The sequence below is a fragment of the Passer domesticus genome, chromosome 2 (genome assembly GCF_036417665.1).
Source record: "Passer domesticus isolate bPasDom1 chromosome 2, bPasDom1.hap1, whole genome shotgun sequence".
Lineage (NCBI taxonomy): Eukaryota > Metazoa > Chordata > Aves > Passeriformes > Passeridae > Passer > Passer domesticus.
Window position 1 is genome coordinate 125,412,788 of NC_087475.1, and position 22,220 is coordinate 125,435,007.

At 40.7% G+C, this 22,220-nt stretch overlaps 2 protein-coding genes across 6 annotated transcripts; one reads left to right on the top strand and one right to left on the bottom strand.

Annotated features, from left to right (window-relative positions):
• The first annotated feature begins 15 nt into the window (after positions 1–15).
• On the top strand, positions 16–7,308 carry CGGBP1 (CGG triplet repeat binding protein 1). The gene is made up of 2 exons (XM_064411129.1): positions 16–124; positions 2,051–7,308. The coding sequence occupies exon 2, from the start codon at positions 2,075–2,077 to the stop codon at positions 2,576–2,578; it is 504 nt and encodes a 167-aa protein (XP_064267199.1). The 5' UTR covers positions 16–124; positions 2,051–2,074; the 3' UTR covers positions 2,579–7,308.
• N6AMT1 (N-6 adenine-specific DNA methyltransferase 1) lies at positions 4,387–14,977 on the bottom strand. 5 transcript variants are annotated; one of them, XR_010357128.1, is made up of 8 exons: positions 14,817–14,977; positions 14,003–14,092; positions 13,500–13,590; positions 12,881–12,964; positions 12,638–12,779; positions 11,022–11,972; positions 8,339–8,524; positions 4,387–6,982 (listed from the first exon to the last, which is right to left on the bottom strand). XR_010357128.1 is itself a non-coding variant. In XM_064411128.1 (7 exons), exons 1-6 carry the CDS (start codon positions 14,960–14,962, stop codon positions 11,866–11,868), a joined length of 660 nt encoding a protein of 219 aa, XP_064267198.1. In that variant the 5' UTR covers positions 14,963–14,977; the 3' UTR covers positions 8,792–11,457; positions 11,845–11,865. The 5 variants fall into 5 exon arrangements, 2 of the variants coding, with proteins under 2 accessions (XP_064267198.1, XP_064267196.1); XR_010357127.1 differs by having other exon boundaries at positions 8,206–8,524; XR_010357129.1 differs by lacking the exons at positions 4,387–6,982; positions 8,339–8,524 and adding an exon at positions 12,219–12,335 and having other exon boundaries at positions 8,792–11,972.
• Between the last annotated feature and the right edge of the window lie 7,243 nt (positions 14,978–22,220).

Here is a 22,220-nt window from a genome sequence, read left to right on the forward strand (position 1 = left end):
GCGGGCGGGGCCGTGCGGCTGCGGCGAGCGGCGCGTCCGGCCCGGCGGGGCCCAGCGCGGAGCGGCGGCGGCGGCGGCGGAGCGGCCCCGGGGCGGCCCCGGGCGGGCGGCGCGGCCGCTGCGGGTAATGGGGCCGGCACGGGGCCGGGGCGGAGCCGCGCGCGGGGAGGAGGCTGCGGGGCCTCCCGGGGACGCAGCCGCGCCGCGGGGCCCGGGCTGTGCGCGTTTGACCCGCGCGGGGCACGGGGCCGGGCGAGGAGCGCAGCGGGAACTGGTCCCGGGTGGAAGCCGCCCGTCGCTCGGAGGTGCAGACTCCAAAAAAAAAAAAAAATAGGCCTTCCAAAAATCCTGTGTTGTGGTGCTCTCAGAATCGCCAGAGGTTTTGGTGCAGTAGCACCGCGAACACCCGGTTTGGCGGGGGAACTTTTTTTTTTTCGCTTTTCAGAAGCCAAAGCAACAAGTCTGTGTTAGGTTAGGGCTTGTTTTCTGCTTGATTTCAGGAAATGGTTGTTTGGATACTCACGTATAAAGCAAGAAAAGGAATGAAGAAGGTTACATTGATGCTGGATAAAGACTGCTTATCTTTGTATCAGTCTTAAGACATACAGGTCTGCAAAGCTGCACTGAGAGCAAAAAAAATCACTAAAAAAGTAGCTAATACCAAGATCTTTGTTTCCTTTTTTTTGCAGAAGCTTGTAATCTCTTCCTGTAGCAATGGCTTAAGAAAAAAAGACAGTGTTGAAGATAGAATTCTCTATTCCTTTAGTTCCAGGGCGGGCAAAACCCATTCTGGACAGCAGAAACTGTATTCAAGCTTTTTTTGATTAATGTTGCAACAACAAACTGGGTAACAAAAGAAAACAGGTACAGAAAAGGGCATCTAGACGTATCTGGATACTTAGAAGAAACATTGTTGACTTTTGAGGTTTTTTTGGGTTTTTTTGTTTTTTTTTTGTTTTTTTTTTTTAAGGAAATGGGTAGTTAATGTGATGACCATTAATTTTGCTCCGAAAACATCAGACCTGAAGAGAGCTGTTACTTGACTTCAACTTTACTTTCAAAAGAAGTAAATTAAATTATCTTTAGTTGAGATTTGCAGTAGCTGCTCCCTACCTCAGCAACAAAAGGACAGTGCTTGATTTCAGAGCACTTAACTGGGTTATTGCCAGCTTTGGTGATGGTCTAGTTTAGAGTGATGCTAAACCTCGTTGAAAATACAGTTTCTTATTTTGCATTGCAACAGATGCAATTCTGTGTTCCCATCAGGCTGTTCCAGCAGTAATTGCAGTGACAAAATTCTTTGCTCTAAGCTCCAGGTTCAATCTAACAGCTGTGGTTTAAAAACCAGGGCTGTTTCCAAACAAGTGGTTTGGTTTGGGGTTGTTTTTTGTTGGGAGTTATTGACTTTTAAAAGTGACAGTAATAGTTTTCTTGCTTGCTATATAAAATATACAGAAAAACACTGACTCAACATAATTAAGAAACTGCCAAATATGTTGAAAATGCTAGGAAAGTACCCTTTGTCCTAAAGTTTAAAGGATAAAAAAGGCTTTTCAAGAAAAGCAAAAAGTGTTTTTGTTTGACTTTAAGTGATTAACAGATTGGGTTTTGAGGGTTGTGTTGAGTCACCACAATATTAGTGGTGTGAGGATAACTTCAAACAATTATTAAAAAACACTTTCTATAATTACAGTCTAATACCTTATAACGACACATACATATCCACCACAATCTTAACAGATTCACAATACATACTATAAAAAAATCAAATAGGAAAAAACTCTCACCACATTAATAAAATCTTATACTAAAAGTCCAAATAGACTGTGACAATAACCCAAATAACAAAAAACACTCCTCGTAATAAACCTAAAAACCAAACCAGTGTTTTACTCTGACCCACGAGGAGCTTCATTGTAGCAATTAACTGGACTTGCAGATGAAAAACCTTGAACAGCAGCGTCACAAACGAGCCTTAGTGGAGCTCACGGTGTTCGAGGCGTGAGCAGGTGCCAGGCTGGACGTGCAATGAGCTCTTGTCTGTCCCCAGCTGTGCCGGGCGGGCGGAGGAGCCATGGAGCGCTTTGCGGTGAAGTCGGCGCCGTCGCGGAACCGCTCCAAGACCGCTCTGTACGTGACGCCCCAGGACCGCGTGACCGAGTTCGGCAGCGAGCTGCACGAGGACGGCGGCAAGCTCTTCTGCACCTCCTGCAACGTGGTGCTCAACCACGTGCGCAAGTCCGCCATCAACGACCACCTCAAGTCCAAAACGCACACCAAGAGGAAGGCGGAGTTCGAGGAGCAGAACGTCAGGAAGAAGCAAAGGACTCTGACTGCCTCCCTGCAGTGCAACAGCGCTGCCCAGACAGAGAAAAGCAGTGTGATCCAGGACTTTGTGAAAATGTGCCTGGAGGCCAACATCCCCCTGGAGAAGGCCGATCACCCCTCCGTGCGAGCCTTCCTGTCCCGCTACGTTAAGAACGGCAGCTCCATTCCCAAGTCGGAGCAGCTAAGGAAAGCCTACCTGCCTGATGGCTATGACAATGAGAACCAGCTCATCAACACCGAAGACCGCTGAGAAGAGAACTGTTTTCATCCTTGTTGTGAAGTTTTACATATTGATGGTGTGGTTTATTTTTATATTCATGCATATATACAGTGTTACATATTGATTTTACAAGCTATTTTGTATTCTTGTAGAAATGACAATCTGCTCCTGAACCTAGCGGTGTGCCACAGATCGTTGCTAACCCTGCTGTAGACTTCAGAGCTACGTTGATGTAGAGCTCACGAGGAATGTAGGGAGCATCCCTGGCATGCACCTGATCTCTGTTCAGCCCAGAGGCTGAGAAAAAGGCACTTGAATGGAGCACCCCACTTCACAGTGCATCCAAGAAGACGGTGTGGTAGGGATTGCTACTCGTGTCCCTGAGTGACCAAGAAGAGATGCTGCACCTTTGAAATGCAAGAAGCTCTAGGATGGTTAGTTAAAATATCACTGCTCTGTTGGGGGAGGACTATTGCAACTTTGTATTCAAGCTTGGTTTACGTTTTGAAACAGGAAACATTTTTCTTCTAGAACTCTCTCTTATGCTGTTTGGTGCAACTGTGGATGTATTCATTACCCAGCTTAACCAGCCAGTCTCTTGTACTGACCTCTGAACTCCACTGTTCTCATAGGGCTGGGAGTTCCTGCAGGTTTGCCGTGTCTGCTTTTCTAAAATCACCGTTCCTTTGTCTTGGTTTCACATGCCCCCTTCCATTTCAGTGCCAATATTTGAAAGCTGAGTAGACAAACCTGTAACTGAGTGTGGTTTGCAGTGCAGCTGCTGTCAAGTGAAACTTATGCTGGACCAAATTCTTAGCAGAGAAGATTAATGCCTTTTTCCTACTAGCAGGACTCGGCTAAATCTAAATTGGGGATGGTAGAAGCACTAAACTGAGGAGTTGGGAAGTTTTTTTCATTGTTCACAGGAGAAGAGGCTGCTCCATATTTCCCTGAAGGTCCTTTACACATCTGGCCTTATCATCAGCCTTTCAGTCAAGGGAGCTGAAGTGATTAGAATAAACTTTAAAGCAGTTCCTGCAAAAGTTCTTCTGTACTTGTAAACATAAGTCAGAAGGCACATACACTTGGAACTTATAATGGAATTACAGACCTGGGCTGTATTTCTTACTGCCATGGCCACATCTATTCGATGGCAGAAAGCAAAATGGGAAATTGAAGAATTTCAATAATGTTGCTCTCTCCAAAATCAAGTAAATAGTTACTAAGCTATTCCAAATGATGATGCCAAATAGTTCACCTAGCACAAATGTTCCATAGAGGTTTGGAATGAAATGAGGGAGTACTGTGCAAAGTGCTGGAATACAACTGACCTCTGCCTGCTCTAGATCTGGAGATGCTCTGGGCTCAGACAAGTGCCAAGCATCTCCTGGGAGCACAGGAATCCTCCCTCTCCACGGGTACAATGGCACAAGGATGCTTTAACTCCTGAGGGTGGAGCCAGTTGTCCAGCTTCCTTTCCCCAGCAGAGTTTCACAGCAGTTTATTTACAGCAATACCAAGGAACTGCTGAAAAGAGACAAAATAATCAGATTATTTTGGGTTTGGAGCTATTTCCCAGCTGTTTCTAGAGCAGTCTCCTTTGCTGGGCTGGGAGAGACTTGCATACTTAGTAACAATTATTTTTTTTTTGTGCAATTAGTCTGCAGAAATGCACTTGTGTTCCATGTCCTGCTATGAAACCTGCTGGAATAAATGGACAAAGCTAAAAAGCAGAAGGTTTCTTATCCATGTGCATCAATCCAGGGGTGCTCAGCCCACTGCTGGTCTAGGACTTCAGACAGAATAACAGTAGCAACTTTTTAATCTAATCCTAGAGATCAAGATATGCCTTCCTAAATATAATTTTTTATTGCACAAGCTTGGGTTTAGCTTAAAATCCTTAACTGCCTTGGGCTAGAACTGTTTAATAAATCTTCTGAAGCCAAGTGAAAGGTAAACTGCCAACAGCCTTTTCTGTCCTGACAAGAACTGAAAGCATTTTCTCAGAGCTGCTGTTTCCTTACACTGAAACAACATCCTTGCTTTAATTTTTAATCTTCATTGAAACCTCAGCAATGCTATCTTAGAATTGAAGCAAATGGAGAAGAATGGGATATTGAGAAAAGAAAAGCAGCTAGAGAAGTGGGATGGGCAAAAGGAATTTGGGCTGGTTCACTCAGTTTTGCTAACATGGGATTTTTCAGGCTGCACCCCATAAGAATTTTATATAAGATTAGATGCTGTGTTCTTCCCTTGACTGACAGACTGACAGACATTTTGAAATGCTTCATGGGAACATTAAACAGGCTCCTGCATAACTGAAAAAAAAAAGAAGAAAAAAAATCAAGTTGCTTTCAAATTTACAGTTTTACATAAAAATGAAGCAATTGGCAAGTGTCATGGACTCAATTTGCAGGACACTGCTGTCTTAATAATAGGCTATTTTCATTTAAAAATAAAGCCACAATACTTTTGAAGCTTTTCTGAAAATCAGGACATTGATCCATTGCAACAGTCATTAATAATGGGTAAAGCTATTAAAAATAAAGCACTTCCAGGTAATCTAGAAAGAACAAGTAAGTTTAAAATCATGAACATAACCCTAATCATCAAGGCATTTTTAGAGAAAATATGAGTAAGTGATTGCATTCTGTCATGAAACAGACTCCTGCAAGCACTCAAATTCAGAACACCAGTTCTGAAAGTTCTTTTCACCATTCAGTTTTGCCAGTATGGCTGCAGTTGGCTAAAACATAACTTTCTTTTAATTGCTGTTGATCTCAGGGAAGATTTACAGCAGAAGTTTTCTCATCTATCTAAACCTAAGGAATAACTGAATCCTAGTTTTGAGGCTGTAATGGAGCTGTTTGAACAGTCACCATGGGGGATTAATTTCTTGTGCAAGATGTATTTCCTGTAAAGAAGAAAACTCTCAGAAGTAAAGGGAGGATGGTAACAGTGTCAGCTTTTCACTTCACAGCCAAACCTAGGGACAATCTCTAAGGGATACTTCCTGCCATGTGGTTTTAGGGATATATTTGAGCTCTAAATGTAATAGAAAAAAATTAAATAAATATTTTCTTCTCTGACCAATACTTAAACTAATTGAGCCAAATTATCTAAAATGAGTCCCAAGTGTTTTTCCTGAAACAACACTTGCATAGAGTAAAATACAAACACGACCATTCTCTGTTGTGTGACTCCTTACATGGACACACCATGACAGTATCAGCTAGCATGTTCTTGAAAAAACAGGAGCAAGCTTCAGAATTTTTAATCATTTTGAAGCCTGTAATTTGACAGGTCCCATGGGAAGGTGAAACATTCAGCTTAATAAAAGGGAATTGATTTTCAGTGGAGAAAGAAACTTGTTCTGCACTGTATGGGATATTCTCATGATAGAAAGACTGGTTTCAGCCAGAGCCCCTTTTAGCAATTCTGTTGAACTGAAGAGTGAGATGCTCCCTGTTAGGTTTTGCAGCACAATGAGCTGCTTTTCAGGAAAAAGGAAAAAAAAAAAGCTGGAAGTTTGGCAAGGAATCTCTACTTATATTGCATATAAAAAGAGGCAAGACTCACTGTTGTTGCATTCACATTGTACTCACTGCTACTTACTCTGTGTAATTTGAGTGCTTGTTGTCTTTGTACAATTTTAAAGTCGTGTCTAACTTTCAAAATATTTTTATTTTAACAAAGTTTCTCACTGTAATAGTGCTGTTTAGTCTCTTTTGGTCTGATGAAGATGCTTTATTTTTGTTTGGTGGTAGGGATGTTTTGTTGATGGTGAGTGGCCACAGAAATGGTTTTATTTAAAAAAATAAGTCATGAACTTATGATTAGATACTAGAGTGAGGCTGAAGATACCTGGGTCCTGCAGTGCCACAAGACTCCCTGTAGGAACAGTAAGACCAGAGTAAGTGATTTAAGTTTTTATATTAAAACAATACTGAAGAGAAATACTTTACATTGTAAAGTTTTCGCTTGGTAATGAAAAAACGGTCTCTTTAAAAAAAAATAAAGGTATTCCTTTTTTATAGAATTTATGCATAATCTCTTATTTTACCTGTCAAGTGGATTAAGAACGTGGTGGTTCACACAGAGTGGTGTAATATAAGACACAAGAAATGGATGGGGACAGGAAAATTGAAGGAGCTGCTGCTGCTGTAGCCTAAGGTGACATCAGATATTGAAGCATTTGTTTGATTTACCTGTGCAATGACACTGAATTCTGTTTCAGGACTGGTTGTACAAAACCTCTTGCTTCCTGTCAATTCCTGATTTTCTTCATGGTGACAGAAATTCCCTAATGATACCTTCTGCTCCAAGTGAATACCAGGTGGAGTAATTGTTGTGCATTTTGACACTGCAGTAAACCATTTGTAGGTACAGGATCTTGCAGCTACCCAAGGCCTCAGATCTTTTCAGGAAGGGCTTCTGCAATGTGGAAGAATCCAAAAAGGTCACAGTTTGATCCCTCTCCCTTGGGGACTTCATGAAAATTGAGCAAATAACATCAACCCATCAAAAATTATCATCAAGTGTGGGTTCGATTGTTTACACATTTCTTTTCCTGAATTCTGACTTGTCTTGACATCTGAGGATGGATCAATGATAAATTCAGGCAATCTCTTGACTGATGAATTTATGAACCATTATTTTCTCATTTTCAGTCATTTCCAGGTCACAGCACATTAAGATCAAGTGCTTTTTGTTGTGAAATGGAAAAGCAGAATAGAAATAAACATACCCTTTATAAATTTTTTTTGTGTGGACAATTCATGTATGAAACAGCACATGCACACTTGCAAAAATCAATGTATCAGTCAGGATTTCTGTGGAAGCTGATGCAGAACCAGGTGAAACAAATATTTAAAGTTTAGTAATTAGGCCATGATGGTACCATTTTGCCTTTTTGACTGAATCAAGGCAGTTCAATCCTTATCCTGGATGCAGTAGGATTAAGTACACACAGCTTTCAAATCAGTGATATTGATAATTAGGTCTGACATTTGTTATTTACATAGGCTGAAGGAGAGTCAATCTCTGACAATTTTGCTTTTATTTTTTTTCCTCATCCCACCACTTTTTTACAAGGGGTTTGGAATTTGTAGCTTGTGTGGCCACCTCTTTCATATCTACAAGCACATCTCAGGTAGAAACAGAAAGTGCAGGGTGAGGGTTGGAATACAGAGAGCTACTGCAGCTCAGGTGAAAATACTGTTCAGTAGCTCTGTTCAGAGCTGACAGAAAAGTATTTAGGGACTTTAGAGGTTTTTAGGAGGGGTTCATAGATTGGTTTGCCTCAAGTGGTTTTTTAATCTGTCCTCCAGTGTACAAAATAGCTCCAATTCAGCATTGGATTTCACTGCAGTAACTGACACCTTCTCACCTCAATTCTTCTATAATTAGCTTTAAATTGCTTCCTCCCTCCCCTTATTTCTGAAGGCTGTCATTACCCCAAGACAAATCCAACAGCTACAATACCCATGGTTGCACTTAGGGAAGTGTTTTACAGACAACAAACCCCCCAGGGAAGCTTTAACCAGCTCTGGACAGAATGAACTGAGCCCCCTTGTGAGAGCGTGTCACCCAAGCTCAGCCAACAATTCAGAACCCGGCTCAAGACGTGTGCTTTGGTTTAAAAAGGCTCAGCTTACCTCTGACACTGAAACTGCTGAGGGAAAAGTGGGGGGATGCAAAGAATCTCATGTTGTGAAGGACTTGCATCAAAATGAAAGAGCTGACCCCTCCTCTAACAGGGAATTAGAGGAGTAAAACTACAGGGGCTACCTTGGCTGGTGCAGCAGGAAATCCTGAGCTCTGTGATCACCAGTGACAGGCACGGAGCTGATGGGACACTGGGACACTGCTGCTCCTTTAAGGCACTAAAACCTCCTTCATGCAGTGTTAAAAGGTAATTTTCAGCAGACTTCCTGGAGCCCACTCTCAGAACGCTGTGTCTCGCTCTGTGGTTTCCTGCAAACAGGAAAAATACAGCCCCAAAATAGAATGTTGGTCTTGTCAGAAGAAAAACTGGGGTGGGACAGAAAGAACACTGCATAGATTATGGTTGGGTTTTTCTTTTCACTTGACTTCAGTGAAGTAGCAACAGCCATGACAAAGGGGACTGAATCAGGTAAAGAACATTTCTGTTTATAGCAATCCTCAGATCTGAATTTCACCCCATATTTTCGGAGCCCCTTCCTCCAAAATAATCATATTCAACACAAACAACTGTGCTAGTTGAGTTTAAATTGAATTAGTTCTTTGAATTCAATTGCACTGAGGGTTTTTAAACACTTGACATCTCTTAGGATTCAGCAAAGAAGTTACTGAGTTACTACAGACAGTGCAAATCAGTACCCATCTGGTACATCTTTTCCTGCCATCTCCCTTTCCTAATTATACAATTTAGGATTGGGACTCTCATTCCTTACTTTGACAAATACTTATTTTACATTTACTTAGTATTTACTATCCCTTGAAACATGCTTTTAAAGCAAAACTAGTCTCCTGCACTGTCTCAAATCGAATTTTGTTAAAAAACAAAATTTAAAAATCTAAATTACCATTTGGAGATCGAAAATATCTCATTTGTATCTTAATAATACCATAAAAACAGAATGGCTCAAGGTGGTAATTAAGTTTCAACAAGAGAAAAACTTCCCTGAATAATTAATTTTTCTGTCAGAGCTGTGTGTGGATGCAGCCACCAGGTGTCTTCAGTGCACAAAAATGCAATTTGTGGTAGGAGAGTTTTGGTTCAAGTGGAGCCCTGCTGTGTGTGCAGTAACTAACACTCAAGGAGTTTTCTTCCATAAATATTTTCCATTTAGGCTGGATTGGAGTTTTTGTCAGGCTTTTTCAACTGCTCATAAACTTCAGCAGGATTCTCCTGATCATACACTCCCATCCAAACACAAAATTTTCGATAGAAAAAAGAAACCCAAACATAACATTTCAGAAAGTTGTCCCATTATTTTTTCAAAAATATTACTCTGGGAAAAAATCCTGATAATTTACACTTTGGTAAGCATTTCCATCATAACCAGAGGTGACAATTGCTATATACAAAATGCCTGTTTGCTTTCAATTTGCTTCTAACTTTATGAAGAAACTTTGCATGGGCAACGTTTTTGGGAAGGTTCAGCTAAGTGCTTCAATGTCTTAAAAATATTTAGGGGAAAAAAAGGACATGCTGAGAAAAGAACACACAAAATCCAAATTACTTGTCCTTATGAAGATGCAGCAAAACCAATCATCCCTTACAGTGCAGATTGTTGTGTGAATAGTGATTTTTTCAACTTTTAATTGATTGATGTTGAATTGCAGTCATGCAGAAGCACTGAACAAGTTTAAAATCCTGCTCTGCATCCCTCCTCTCTGCTATCTTGTTTCTTGTAAAATCAAAGCCTCGTGTACAGGAGCATCTTTCAAAAAACAAACTGCAGCTTTGTTCATTACTCTGTGAGGGGAGGCAGGAGCCACAGAAGGGGAGATGTTTTTTAAACCCTCAGGATCACTTTTTCTTCCCAATGCCCAGACAACAAAGGTTTCTCCAGTCATGTTGATAAAAAGGATATTCCTGTAGATTCCTCAGGTAACGCTGGCTCAGAGCAATTATCAAGTTTACAATAAGATGTGACCTCATAATTAAACCTGTCTGTAGCTATTAAACATTACAGGTGGAGAAGAGAAACCAAAGCAGTGCTCAGTGCACCCTGGAGATAATTTTTTATTTTATTACCATAGCAGAGCCTCCTAATTTAACTGAAGAGGATGATAATGATAATTACTGGGAAATATTCAGTAACTGGCTAGATAAAAACTCCAGCACCTGAGGACAAACTACTTTGAACCATGGCCAAAGGTTTTGGTGGCACCCAACCCTGAGCTTGAAATCTGGAAATCCTACAAGCTCTAGGTCCAGTCTGCAGTCAAATTATCCTTAACTTGACAGTGTAGCTGCAATTATTTAGCTTAACCATATCTAATTATCATCCCATTTCAATTTTAGAAGTTTTCGAGTAAGAGGCTCTGCTAATTTGGACTGATGTGAGGACTACCATGTGCCCAGTACCCTCCTGTAATAAAGCACTGCTAAAATGACACAAATTACTACAAATATCAAAATAGTGTTTATAGGAGCATTACACAAACAAAAGTCTTTCAAGTCAGTCTCTACAGATCCACGATGGATTTTTTTTTTAAATGCACTTCCATCTTACCCCTTCTAAACTTGTTTGGTTTTCATTTTGGTCATAAGTAAGCTGGGAGTTGAAGCCAACTTATTTAAGCTTTGTATCCACAGACAAAACAATGAGAGCCCCAAAAACACCCTCCAGTGTACACCAGAAAAACTACATTAGTGTTTCTTTAAAATGGGGAGAAAAAAGTGAAAAGGACTAAAATTCAATTTCTATTTGCAAAACTGCATTCCTCAAAAAATCCCAATGGCAATATAAATACGTACAGTTACTAAAATAAAATTTTCCATCTTTCCTTGAGAAGCCATCTCTGAAGCTTGGGGAAGGTGTTGAATGAGCTGCAGAACTGTTGTGCTCATTACAAGGGACTGAAGAATTGGAGAATCCTCCTTATCTGCAGCTGGAACATCCTCACATGCTGGAAGAGATGAGAAGTTCAGTACCCTGAGTATTAAAAGTATCTGACAGCTATGTGAGAACAAGTGAAACAACTCCTAGCTCTGCCTTCACATTTTGCATTGTATAAAGTGCCACTGTATTTCCATCTGTGCAGATCCAAACTTCCTCCAAATGCTTTTGTGCTGAACTCTGAGCACCTCTGTATTTTAACCAGGCTCTTTCTTCTTCTCTGAAGGTCACAGGGACGTGGAAGACTCTGGTCCTTAATCAAGGCCAAAGTGATCCATGCTGAGAACGCTGATCCTGGGAGAGGAAAGAACTTTATAAGCCAACAGAAGGATATCTTAACACTGCTGCTTGCAGTTTGTTGTGAATGCTGATGGTGTAAAATGATCCTGGTTCTGACCAATGACAACTGAAGGTTACAAATTAAAAGTGATACGTGTGCATGGCTTGTAGAAGTCAGACTCTCTGGTGTGTGGCACTGGTATTGTCAGAGGATATTAGATCATCATGAACCCATTGATATTTTGTTCCCTAGTTCACTTTTTGGGTTCATTTCTTTCTTGATGTTTTGCTTGTAATGAGTAAGTGCCTGCCATCAGCAAAGGGCAGATTGCATTCACTTCAGTGTTTACCAGCTGAAAACTCTGTGTTCAGAGTTTTTTTCATTTTCTTCATGCCTACTACCTGGCAGGTAAAGAGAAGTTATCAAGATTTCCTGAATCTGAGGATTGTCAGCATCTCTTGTCCTGCTTGCCTGGAAAGTACTTGTGTGCCTTTTAAGCCACTTTTCTTCATTGTTTCCAAAATTTCATCTGCAATGGAAAGTGCAGTGTTTACAAATGAGTTGAAATTGGTTATAGAAGATTAATTCTAAAATATCTGCCAAGCTGTTAAGCAAAGTTTACAAACTCTGTCCTCCTACTCTTTCAGACAGGAACTTTTATGGAAAATAATCTCCCACCAAGCACAAATACAGCTCACAGTTTACAAACAAGTTCAGTGTTTTTCTAGAATTCTGTATGAAGCTAAACTGTAAGAGGAAGTGAAATTTGTAGTACCTTCTCACAAAAGCTGCCTAATAAATCAGGTGGGAAGAATAATCCTGACATTACATGGTCATTTGTGGCCATCAAGCATTAGATCAGAAGGAATGAGTCCAAATATTTTCTCTACATCTGTAAAATGAAAGACATCACATTTCCCACTAAGCCTTTTTGGTTAACACCACCATTCTCTTCCATAAGAAAGAACTGGCCTGGCATCATTAATTGATTCAGACTTAATTAATCCACCTTTCAAAATTGGAACTGAACTCCTGCAGAGCTCCTGGGGTCCCACACCACTTTCCAAACTAGCCTGGGCAGTTCTCAGCTTTGATAAATTTGCTTGCATTTTTGGTCGAGCTGTGATCAACATTTTGATTTATACCATATTAAACCTGGTTTGGCCCATTTGAATGTCCAAGGACAGTGATCACCTGGATTGTTTTCTTTAATTGTGACCAAGTAGAATAATCCTCCTGGTGAAAGCAGGTCTGGTACTAGTGGGAAAACTCTATCCATTACTTCTCTGCCCTGTGTGCCCCCAGCCCAGGATGCCTCTATTCCACAGCTTTTCACCTAGGAAGAAGGAAAGCAAAGATTGTCATAATACAGAATGACAGAACTGTCACAACCACAGACAGTAGCAATTTTTAAAGAGTATTTCAAAATTTTCCTACCTCTTCAGAAGGTGTTACCACATATGGTGGGTTAAACAGCAGTAGATCAACCTTCCCATTTAATCTCGGGGATAATCCTTTGACCTGTAGGTGAAGTTGATGATTGTGTGGGGTTTCTTTTAGGGAACATGAATAATACAAATATTTTGTAAACATATAGTTACATAGTGTAGTTGTTCAGCCATTTTAAATCCCAATTATTGTGGCCTATACATCATCTTTTATAAACACAAAAGAGTTAAAGAGATGAGAAAAATTAGCTTTTCTCCATATCAAATTTTGTAAGAAACTAAAGGTAAAAGCAGACACAAATCAGAAAAGGCTGAAAACCAAGAACTGCATAACTTTACACAAAGGGCTATGATAATGTCAGGCCACTATAAAATTTCTTGTCCAGCACTTTCCAAACTATATCTACAGATTTATTTAATTAATACAATGAATTTTAGAGCTTAATTTTGAATTTTAGAGCTTGAGTAGTTGGTTGGGGGTTTTTTGGCAGGGGGTGATGTCCAGAGGTCCTTTCCAACCCTAACTATTGTGTGACTCCATGATCTGCAGTATGTATTAAAAAATTACACAAACTACAAAAGAGACACTATTGAAACCTCTCTCTTACCAAGTCAGTGATGACAGGCTGCAGGTGGACATTATTAAGCAGAGCTGTCTCCTGGGTACAGTAAGCTGCCATGGGGTTGATATCTGTGCATCTAAAAGGGAAATATTACAAAGTGTAAATTATGGGCTACTGTACCTGGAAGTTCAACCCTATGAACCACAAGCTAGTTTATAGAATCACAGAATATTCTGAATTAAAAGGGACCCACAAGGATTAAACCCAGCCAACACAAGTGCAGGCTTAGCAATTTGTCTGAGAAATGGGAAAAGGGGTTTCTAGTCACAGCACTACTCATTTGTTACAGAAGCTGAAGTAAATCATTCAGGCAGCACCATAAGCTCAGAAATGCTCAACAGGCTCTCTTTGCTTTATATAGCTATAGAATTGAAAAAAATTAGTTTTCAAAATGCAAAAATGATAAATATGTATGAGAGGGCTAAAGCATCCTGAGCTAAGCATCCTTTATTATTGCATGCAGCAGTTTAGGTGCTGTTAATACTTACATGTAGAGTGCACTGGGTCCAAGGATGGAAGAAGCCAGAAATGTTGAAACCACACCAGATCCAGATCCTATTTCAAGGCAGATCTCGACTCTAAAGAGAGAACGCTCTGGATGACTTTTGTTTGTAACAGACACAGGATTGGTCAAGACAGCACTATAGAATATGTTGTCCTCCTAAACACACTGAAGTACAAAATCACAGAATATCCTGAGCTGGAATGGACTCTCAAGAATCATCCAGTTCATCCCCTGGCCCTGCACAGACACCCCAACAATCCAACCCTGTGCATCCATGGGAGCATTGTCCAAAAACTTTCTGAGCTCTGTCAGGATGGTGCTGTGACCATTCCCTGGGGAGCTTTCTCCAGTGCCCCACCAGCCTCTGGGAAAAGCACCTTTTCCTGATATCCCGACACAGCTTCAGGCCATCCCCTCAGCTCACACAGAGCAGGACCAGTGCTGGCTCCTCTGCTGCCTCCCATGAGAAAGCTGCAGACAGCGGCGAGGTTTCCTCGTCTCCAGGCTGAGGGAGCCAAGCACTCTCAGCCCCTTCCCTATCTGGAGCTCCCTCACAGCTTTAACACTCTTGTGCCAACAATCCCCCCTCAGCTCACCCCTCCCGGCTCCGCAGCCCTTCTGGAGCTCTCCAATGGCTTTAACACCTTTGTGCCAACAATGCCCCCTCAGTTCACCCCGCTGCAGGCCCTTCCCCATCTCCGCAGCCCCTCTGGAGCTCTCCAATGGCTTTAACACCCCTGTGCCGGCAATGCCCCCTCTGCCCGCCCCTCCCGGCTCCGCTGCCCGCCCAGCCGCACCGAGCCTCCCGCAGGCTGCCCGCGTCCCGCTCCAGCGCATCGAGCAGCAGGAAGGTGTCCTCGGCCGGCTCGTACACGTCCCGAAAGGGCCCCCCGGGGCCCAGGTGCTCGTAGCGCGGGGTGGGCAGCGCCATCCCGGCCCGCATCCGGGGGAAGGGGCGGGACGAGGGGAGGAACGGGGCGGGAGCGTCCGCAACCCCTCGGTGAGGCTGGGATGTGCCGGACCCGGAATTGCAGCGGGTGCGGTGGGATGTGATGGCCTCTGTCCAACACTGAGCACCATCGGTGTGTTTGGTGTCCCCGCCGCCGGTGTCCCTGAGGGCGGAGAGCGAGCGGCGGTGCTGCTCCTGCTCCTGATTTCCGTGCCGGCTTCACCGATGGTGTTTCCATGGCCAAAACGACCACAGGGAGTCAGCACAAACCCGAAGGAAAGAGCTGCTGAGGAAGTTTCTGAAACGCGCGGGGGAAACCTTGATATTGACATCCCAAAAAGCTCTGTTTTCTAATAATAAAAGGATTATATTTCTGTGATTCTTAGCCAGTGTGAAAAATGTGTGTTTTATGATTGGCTTTTCGCAAATATTATATGTATTATGTTGGAAAGTTATGCTGTATTCATTTTCTTAAGTAGTGTGCTAAATATAGTTTTAGGTTATAGCATAATGTTAAAATAGAAACTGTGCTATGTCAGATATTTTTTTCTAAAGGAAGGACTCACACCAAGATAGCATCCACAGGACACCTAAATCTTTCAGAGAAAGAGAATTTATTGCCCCATTATCAGAAGAAACTAATTTCTTCCTGCCTCACTCAGCCCTGAAGACGCCGTTAGGATTAAGAGGAAGAAGTTGATGATGACCAGACAGAATCCTTTGTTTGAATGGAATTTATACATCATGTATGAATATGTAACAGGCTATTGTTTTTAAGGGTTAATCCTCTGTTAATGTGTGTCCTTTTTCGGGCTTATTTTGCCCAGAAAAGGTACCCGGACTGTCCGTAAGGCTTTGTTTTTTATTGTCTCATATGGTCGTAATCCAAATTGTCCAAATTACTATTACTGTAATTATATTACTATTGTTATATACTATTAAACTTTTAAAATTTTAAAAACAAGTGATTGACAGCCAGCAACACTAGACAGCATCCTTATGTACCAAGCATCTGAACTTCAGAGTCACAGAAACACAGATTGGTTTGGGTTGGAAGGGACCTCTAAGCTCATCTCATTCCATCCCTGCCATGGTCAGACACCTTCCACTATCCCAGGTGGCTCCAAGCCCCATCCAGCCTGGTCTTGGACACTGTCAGGGATCCAGGGCAGCCACAGCTTCTCTGGGCACCCTGTCCCCACCCTCACTCAGTAAAATAATTTCTTCCTAATCCATCTAAAGTACTCTCTATCCATTTGAAGCTGTTCCTCACTATGCTGCCACTCCAGCCCTTGTAAATAGTCTCTCTCAATTTTCCTTGCAGGCTCCCTTCAGTTACTGGAAGGCTGCAATTAGCTCATCCTGAAGCCTTTTCCAGGCTGAACAATCCCAATTCTCTCAGTCTTTCCTCCCCGCAGAGCTGCTCCATCCCTCTGATCATCCTGGTGTCTCCTCTGGACTCTCTCCAACAGCTCCAGGTCTTTCCCGTGCTGAAAACCCAGAGCTGGAGGAAATAATTAAGGATTGAGGAAAAATTTCAGGCCACAGATTGGGTTAATGATTTTCTCAATGAAACCCAAAGACATTCTGATCAAAAGCAGAAGAAAGAGCTGAACAGATTCTAATTCCCATTAAATGTCTCTGTTGGATTATCAATGCCTTGGACACTAAAATTCTGTGTGAGGTGACTCTCTGGGTCAGTGAAGGAAAAAGGTGATGTTAACAAAGTTCAGTGCAATTAGATATCCACAGATTAATATTCACATATCCAAAGATGAGGTTTTGACTCAAGGATTGTTTTTGTCCTGTCATGGAAATGAAACCACCAAGCTTTACCTTAAAATAGGCTTCTTGCTCCACTATCTAAAGAACACAATCGTAGAAATTCAGAAGTTCAGAAAATTCCAGTTTCCAGAGTAAATTTATTCATGGACTTGATCTTGTACTAATATTACCTTTTAATTTAAAATGATACTTTCTCTTCAGGAGACAATACCAGCTTCTTTTGGCTCCAAAGGAAATCTAGTAGATGCTCCTTCATTTCATCTGCCTTCCCAAAGATTTGCTGCTGTGCCAGAGAAACAAGTACTTGTAAAACATATTAGGCTTCCATAAAATTCCATTCCTTTGGCCAAATGAAGTCATGTTAAGAGACAGAATTTTGCACTGTGCCCATATTAGGAAAATTAATTCTTTGGATATATTTTTTTAATCTCTCCAGGTGGTCAAGCTTTGGAGTGCAGTAGGAGAAATGACTTCACCTCCTTCAGCTGTACTGCTTATTATTTTTGGCTGTTTCATACTTCATGAAATCTGGTTAATTATTATTGGGGGCTTTTTTTAATACTTCTAAGTCCTTGTGGGTGCATTTTATAAAACATTTATTTTTACTGCTTACATAACTACCTACCTAAAATGTTTTTCTTGGTGGACAACTGTACTGTTTTTGCCAAAACAGATTCTATTTCAATTTTGGGAAATTGTTGGAAAGCTGATATTCCCGTTTTTCAGTGGTGCCTGTGCCATGTTATTAAACTGGGCTTTATGGAGATGAAAAATTGATCTTGACAGGAATCATAACCATTTGTTTACACTAAGCTGTATGGCTTCATCCCATCTGGAATTCAGTGTCATGCCTCTCATAGAGAATCCTTAACCCATGATTTCCTGTCAGCCCTCAAAGGCTTCCTCTGTAAAATTCTCAAACATTTCACAGATGCATCTCCTGGAAGAGACCTAGGCCTGTGCTGAATCTGGGAATTCTCCTCTTTTGCTGCCTTTGAGGAAATAGAGCCACCAGGATCTACTACAAAAAGCAGAACTGCTAAGAGAAGGCTGGAAGAAACCTCATGATTTCTTTCTTCAGCTGAGCAAGTATCTTCCTAAAAGTAGATCATTTTCTTGCCACCAGAATTTCTAATTTAAAGATTACGCTTCAGTGCTCTAATAAGTGGAAATATTGTAGATCCTGGCCTAAATAGAGAGGTAACAGGTTTTACACTCAGTCTTCTGGCAAGTATGTAAAATTAAGCAATTCTTTTCACAGTTTTTCTTGGTGGATTTGCAGGCAAAGAGAAGTTCTCATCAGCTCTTGTTCTGCTTGATTAAATAAAACATGCTCTTAAAATTTTCCTGTCACAAGACATTATTTTCATTTCTCTTACCACACTTCTGGACTTTCTGCAGGTGGATTCAAGTCTGACTTCACTCTGAATGTGACTGGCACAAAATATTACAGTTAATACTTTACTGATGTAATTTACAAGCTTTGTTATCACTTGTGGAACTTTCATGGTTCATGCCAGGCTCACGATTGCACTTGCTTTGCAGAAATGTTTTTTGCTCTTTTGTGATCAGGTGGTTTTACTAAGTTTTCCTCAATAATTTCCAAATAACTGACCATAAAGTGAGAATTCTGTAGCATTTTATTGGTTTTAATAGTTCCTCTTTTGAAAGCCTGTTGCTCACATTCTGATAATTTAATTTTAAATTGATGTCTCCTGATTTCTTGTTGTCATCACAGAGATGCCAAGGATCCTGATAAAAACACCAAGCACAATCAGCCCCAGGACTGAAATTTCAGGAATCACCAGTAGTGACTCAATCTGTCACTATTTCTTGTCAGTATAGTTTATGACTAACTTATGTTCAATTTCATGTTCACTTCATGCTCCTGCTGCCAATTCCAGCTTAGTTCATACTTTTCCACATAACATCACATCTCAAAGCTGCATGGAAGCCTAAGCAGATTCATTTTTTGGTGTTTAAAAATGGAGACAGACACTGCAGTAATGTAGCAAGGTGTCCTGCCTCTGCCACATGGCCAAAATCATCACTCAGCTGTTATTTTCAATTTTTATCCCGTTTCAGTGGTACAGAGGTCCTGCTGTTTTCCTCCTTGTCCTTTTGGACACATGTCCAAACATTTTTGCCGTAGTATTTAATATCTTCAATAGAAATATAGAATCATAAAATAGTTTTGGTTGGAAGGAAATTTAAAGATCATCTCATTCCAATGCCTTGCCATGGGCAGGGACACCTTCCATTAGACCAGGTAACTCCAAGCTCTGTCCAACCTGGCCTTGAACACTTCGAATTTTAATAATTCTTATTTTACATTATGTATTTTGGCTTCTAAGACATAGCTTTTTTACTGATCAGTCTTTTACCCTATTTCTTTTTGACGCTATCTCATGCTTCAGACGGTTGTTTAACCAATAAACTTTGAAGACTATTCCTGCTCTTATTCATTCCATCTCTTAGCTCAATCAAATGTTTTCATCCCTTGGCATCTTTGAATAACATGCTCATCACTTAACCAAGGCCAAAATAATATCATCTTTTTACTGCTTTCCTGGCTATTAAGTGAAGAGCTACTGCTGCTATTGATTGATGTGAAAACCACTTGGATGTTACTCATTTCTAGTCTCTGGATAATTCACTTCTTTTTCCAAGTGTCACATTTCCCTATGACCCTTTCTAACCATACCTGAGTTCCCTAACCTACCAAACAACAAACCTTGGGGTTTATCCCCCAATAAAACTCCCCCTTCTCCACAGATACTGTCAGATGGGTCAAATCTGGGTTTACACACAGTTCTTTTGTATTTCTAAGGTGAACAGCTCAAATCTCTTATCACTTCCCTGCTTCCCTCCTGACTGATGAAAATCCTTGCCCTTACATCATTCTGCAGTACATCATGGCATGGCTGTGGGATTTTTTTAGACCTGCTAAGGAATGGTCCAGGGATGACATATGAAAGAGCAGGAATGCTGGATGTTTGTTTACAGCCCTCCCTGAAAAGATCCTGGAGTGCATGTTCAGCTTTGAAAACCAATTGCAAGCTCTTGAAGGAATTATTACATCACTCCAACACTGAAATGCAGCTGCCCCAGTGGAAAGGCAGGGAATTTTTAACAGTGCATAGAAGTATTTCAGCACTTCAGGAGAGAAAGTGAATAATGCCATAATCAACTGAGCAGAAAGGGAATGTTTAGTAAGTAGTCATATATAGTTGTTTTAACTGGATTTAGGCCAGAAACCTGGGAAAAACCTGCTGCTAATGGCAAAATTGGAATTGGAGCTTTTAAGTCACCAATGACCAAGTCCCTTGGTTTTCATTTGCATTTTAAGCTGCAGCATCTAAAGCAGCAGAGTTGTGGTGGAATTTTTTTTCATAACTGTTTACCAACATTTCCTCCTTCAGTGAGCAGGAATGATGTCTGATTTCCCCAGGAACTCACAAGAAATTAAATTCTATATAGGCCTGTACAGAGAAGCAGCACACCACAGTCAGTTCGCTATTTCAATTAGTCAGTGCTAGAGAAAGCAATAATTAACACCAGTTCTGTCTCTTCATAGGCACCTGATTGGGTTTAAATGCACCACACCTTTACCTATTTTAATTTATAATTGTATTGACTTCGTTAGAGCTGTAGCCACTCTAGCGTTCATAAACAGAAGATAGAAAACCTAGAAAACACAGTTATAACTGTCCTTATACATTTCAGCATAAATTTGTTGTCATTCATCAGAAAACAAATCAGCATAATGGAAAAAAAGGGAAAATCTGTTTGAGATACCATAGACATAGCTTAGGTTCAAAGGAGAGGAAATAAAATTGGAAATATTATTTTATCATTATATATATTGATGTTGATATTGATGTTGAGATATATAAGCATACATATATTTATAATGACATTTTAAAATGTTTTTTATGTAATATATGTTACCTGATTTTATATATATATTTTTTTATATATATATATTTTTTTTAAAATATCATATCTTTTTTGTCCTGGTTTTGTAAAGAAGCTCATTAATGGGGGATGGAAAGCTGTTGAAGCCAGGAAAAGACTTGGACTTTCTGGAGAATAGATTAGGATGGGAGGCAAGGGAAGAATAAGAATAAAAATGCAATTGGAGCTTTTAAAATAGTGAATGTTAAAAATTACATCATATGAAAGGAAGAAATTGAAACTATGAGTCAGTTGTTGGGAACCCACAATTAAAGACAATAAAGGTTTGCCCTGTCTGTATTTCCCTGTCTGTATTTTAGTATAAAGAGATATTTTAAAGGGTTTTTGCTTCAAAACAACCCTTGAAATGTTGTTCAAAAATGACATTTTGAAACTATACATTGTTCAGTCAAAAACAGAATAGCAAAATTTGGCCCATAATAAGGGATTTTATGGCAGTACAAGACAGGAGCAAACTGCCACCAACACAATCTGAGTGCAAGGGACTATGAATGAGAGGCCATGTTTTCTGTGGCTTTCCATGACTTTATATCAAGACTTGAGTTACTTTTCTTAGCTTTTTTAAAGGAAGAGTAAAAGAAAATAAACAAAAAAAGCAGAAACTGAATATACTGTGGGAAGGAACCTGAAGATTAGCATATCCCTGGCTGAGTTAGCCTGATCTACAATCAGAATGTGAGATTTGTGAAGCATTTTTATTTTTGGCTTGTAACATTTTCATTGGACTACACCCAAACGGAGTCTTTGTCCAGTAACAACAACCTCCTTAAGTTGTCTGTTCTTCACACTCACACCTGTTAATATATTTTAAAGGAAATACTAAAAATATGTTACAAGCAGAGACATAACATATGTTAGGAAGAATGAATGAGGTGATTTAGAATTAAAACTTTCAAGGTGCCTGGTTGGTGAGCCATGCTCCAAAGCACTGCAGGTTGACCTCAGCTGGATCCAGGAAAACTGCTGAGATGGATCCTTGTCACTCCTCCTCCCTCACTTTGGTCTCTTAGTGTGGGGCTCAGGTTTGTAAAAAAAGTTGGAAAATATTTTGTGATGTTGTGATGAGTTGAGATAAAGCTCTGGAGATCTACATCTGCTGCGTGTAAACTTGGAGGGCTGAACCCAAAGATTTTTGTCCCTTTCAGCAGGAAATCCCCACCAAGAGATATTTAAATTACAGAGGCTGAGAAGCTGAGGAGCACCTCACAGGGAGAAATATCCTAGCAAGAACAAACATAGAACAAACAAAGAAAACAAGAAAAAAATGCTCTTTGTTTTGGAAAGATTTCTCAGATTGTGTAAGATTAATTGCATTTTTCCACTTTTGCTGAGTCTGTAAAGGTTTTCATCAGCTGTCACCTGTATCAGAGCTGCTTTGGAATGTGCCAGAAGATCTGGGGGATATTTGAGCTCCTTGGCATCTTTGGTGCCTAAACACAAGGGCTGCCAGCATCTTGGCAGTTTTGGGGACTTAGTTCAGGAAAGGGAG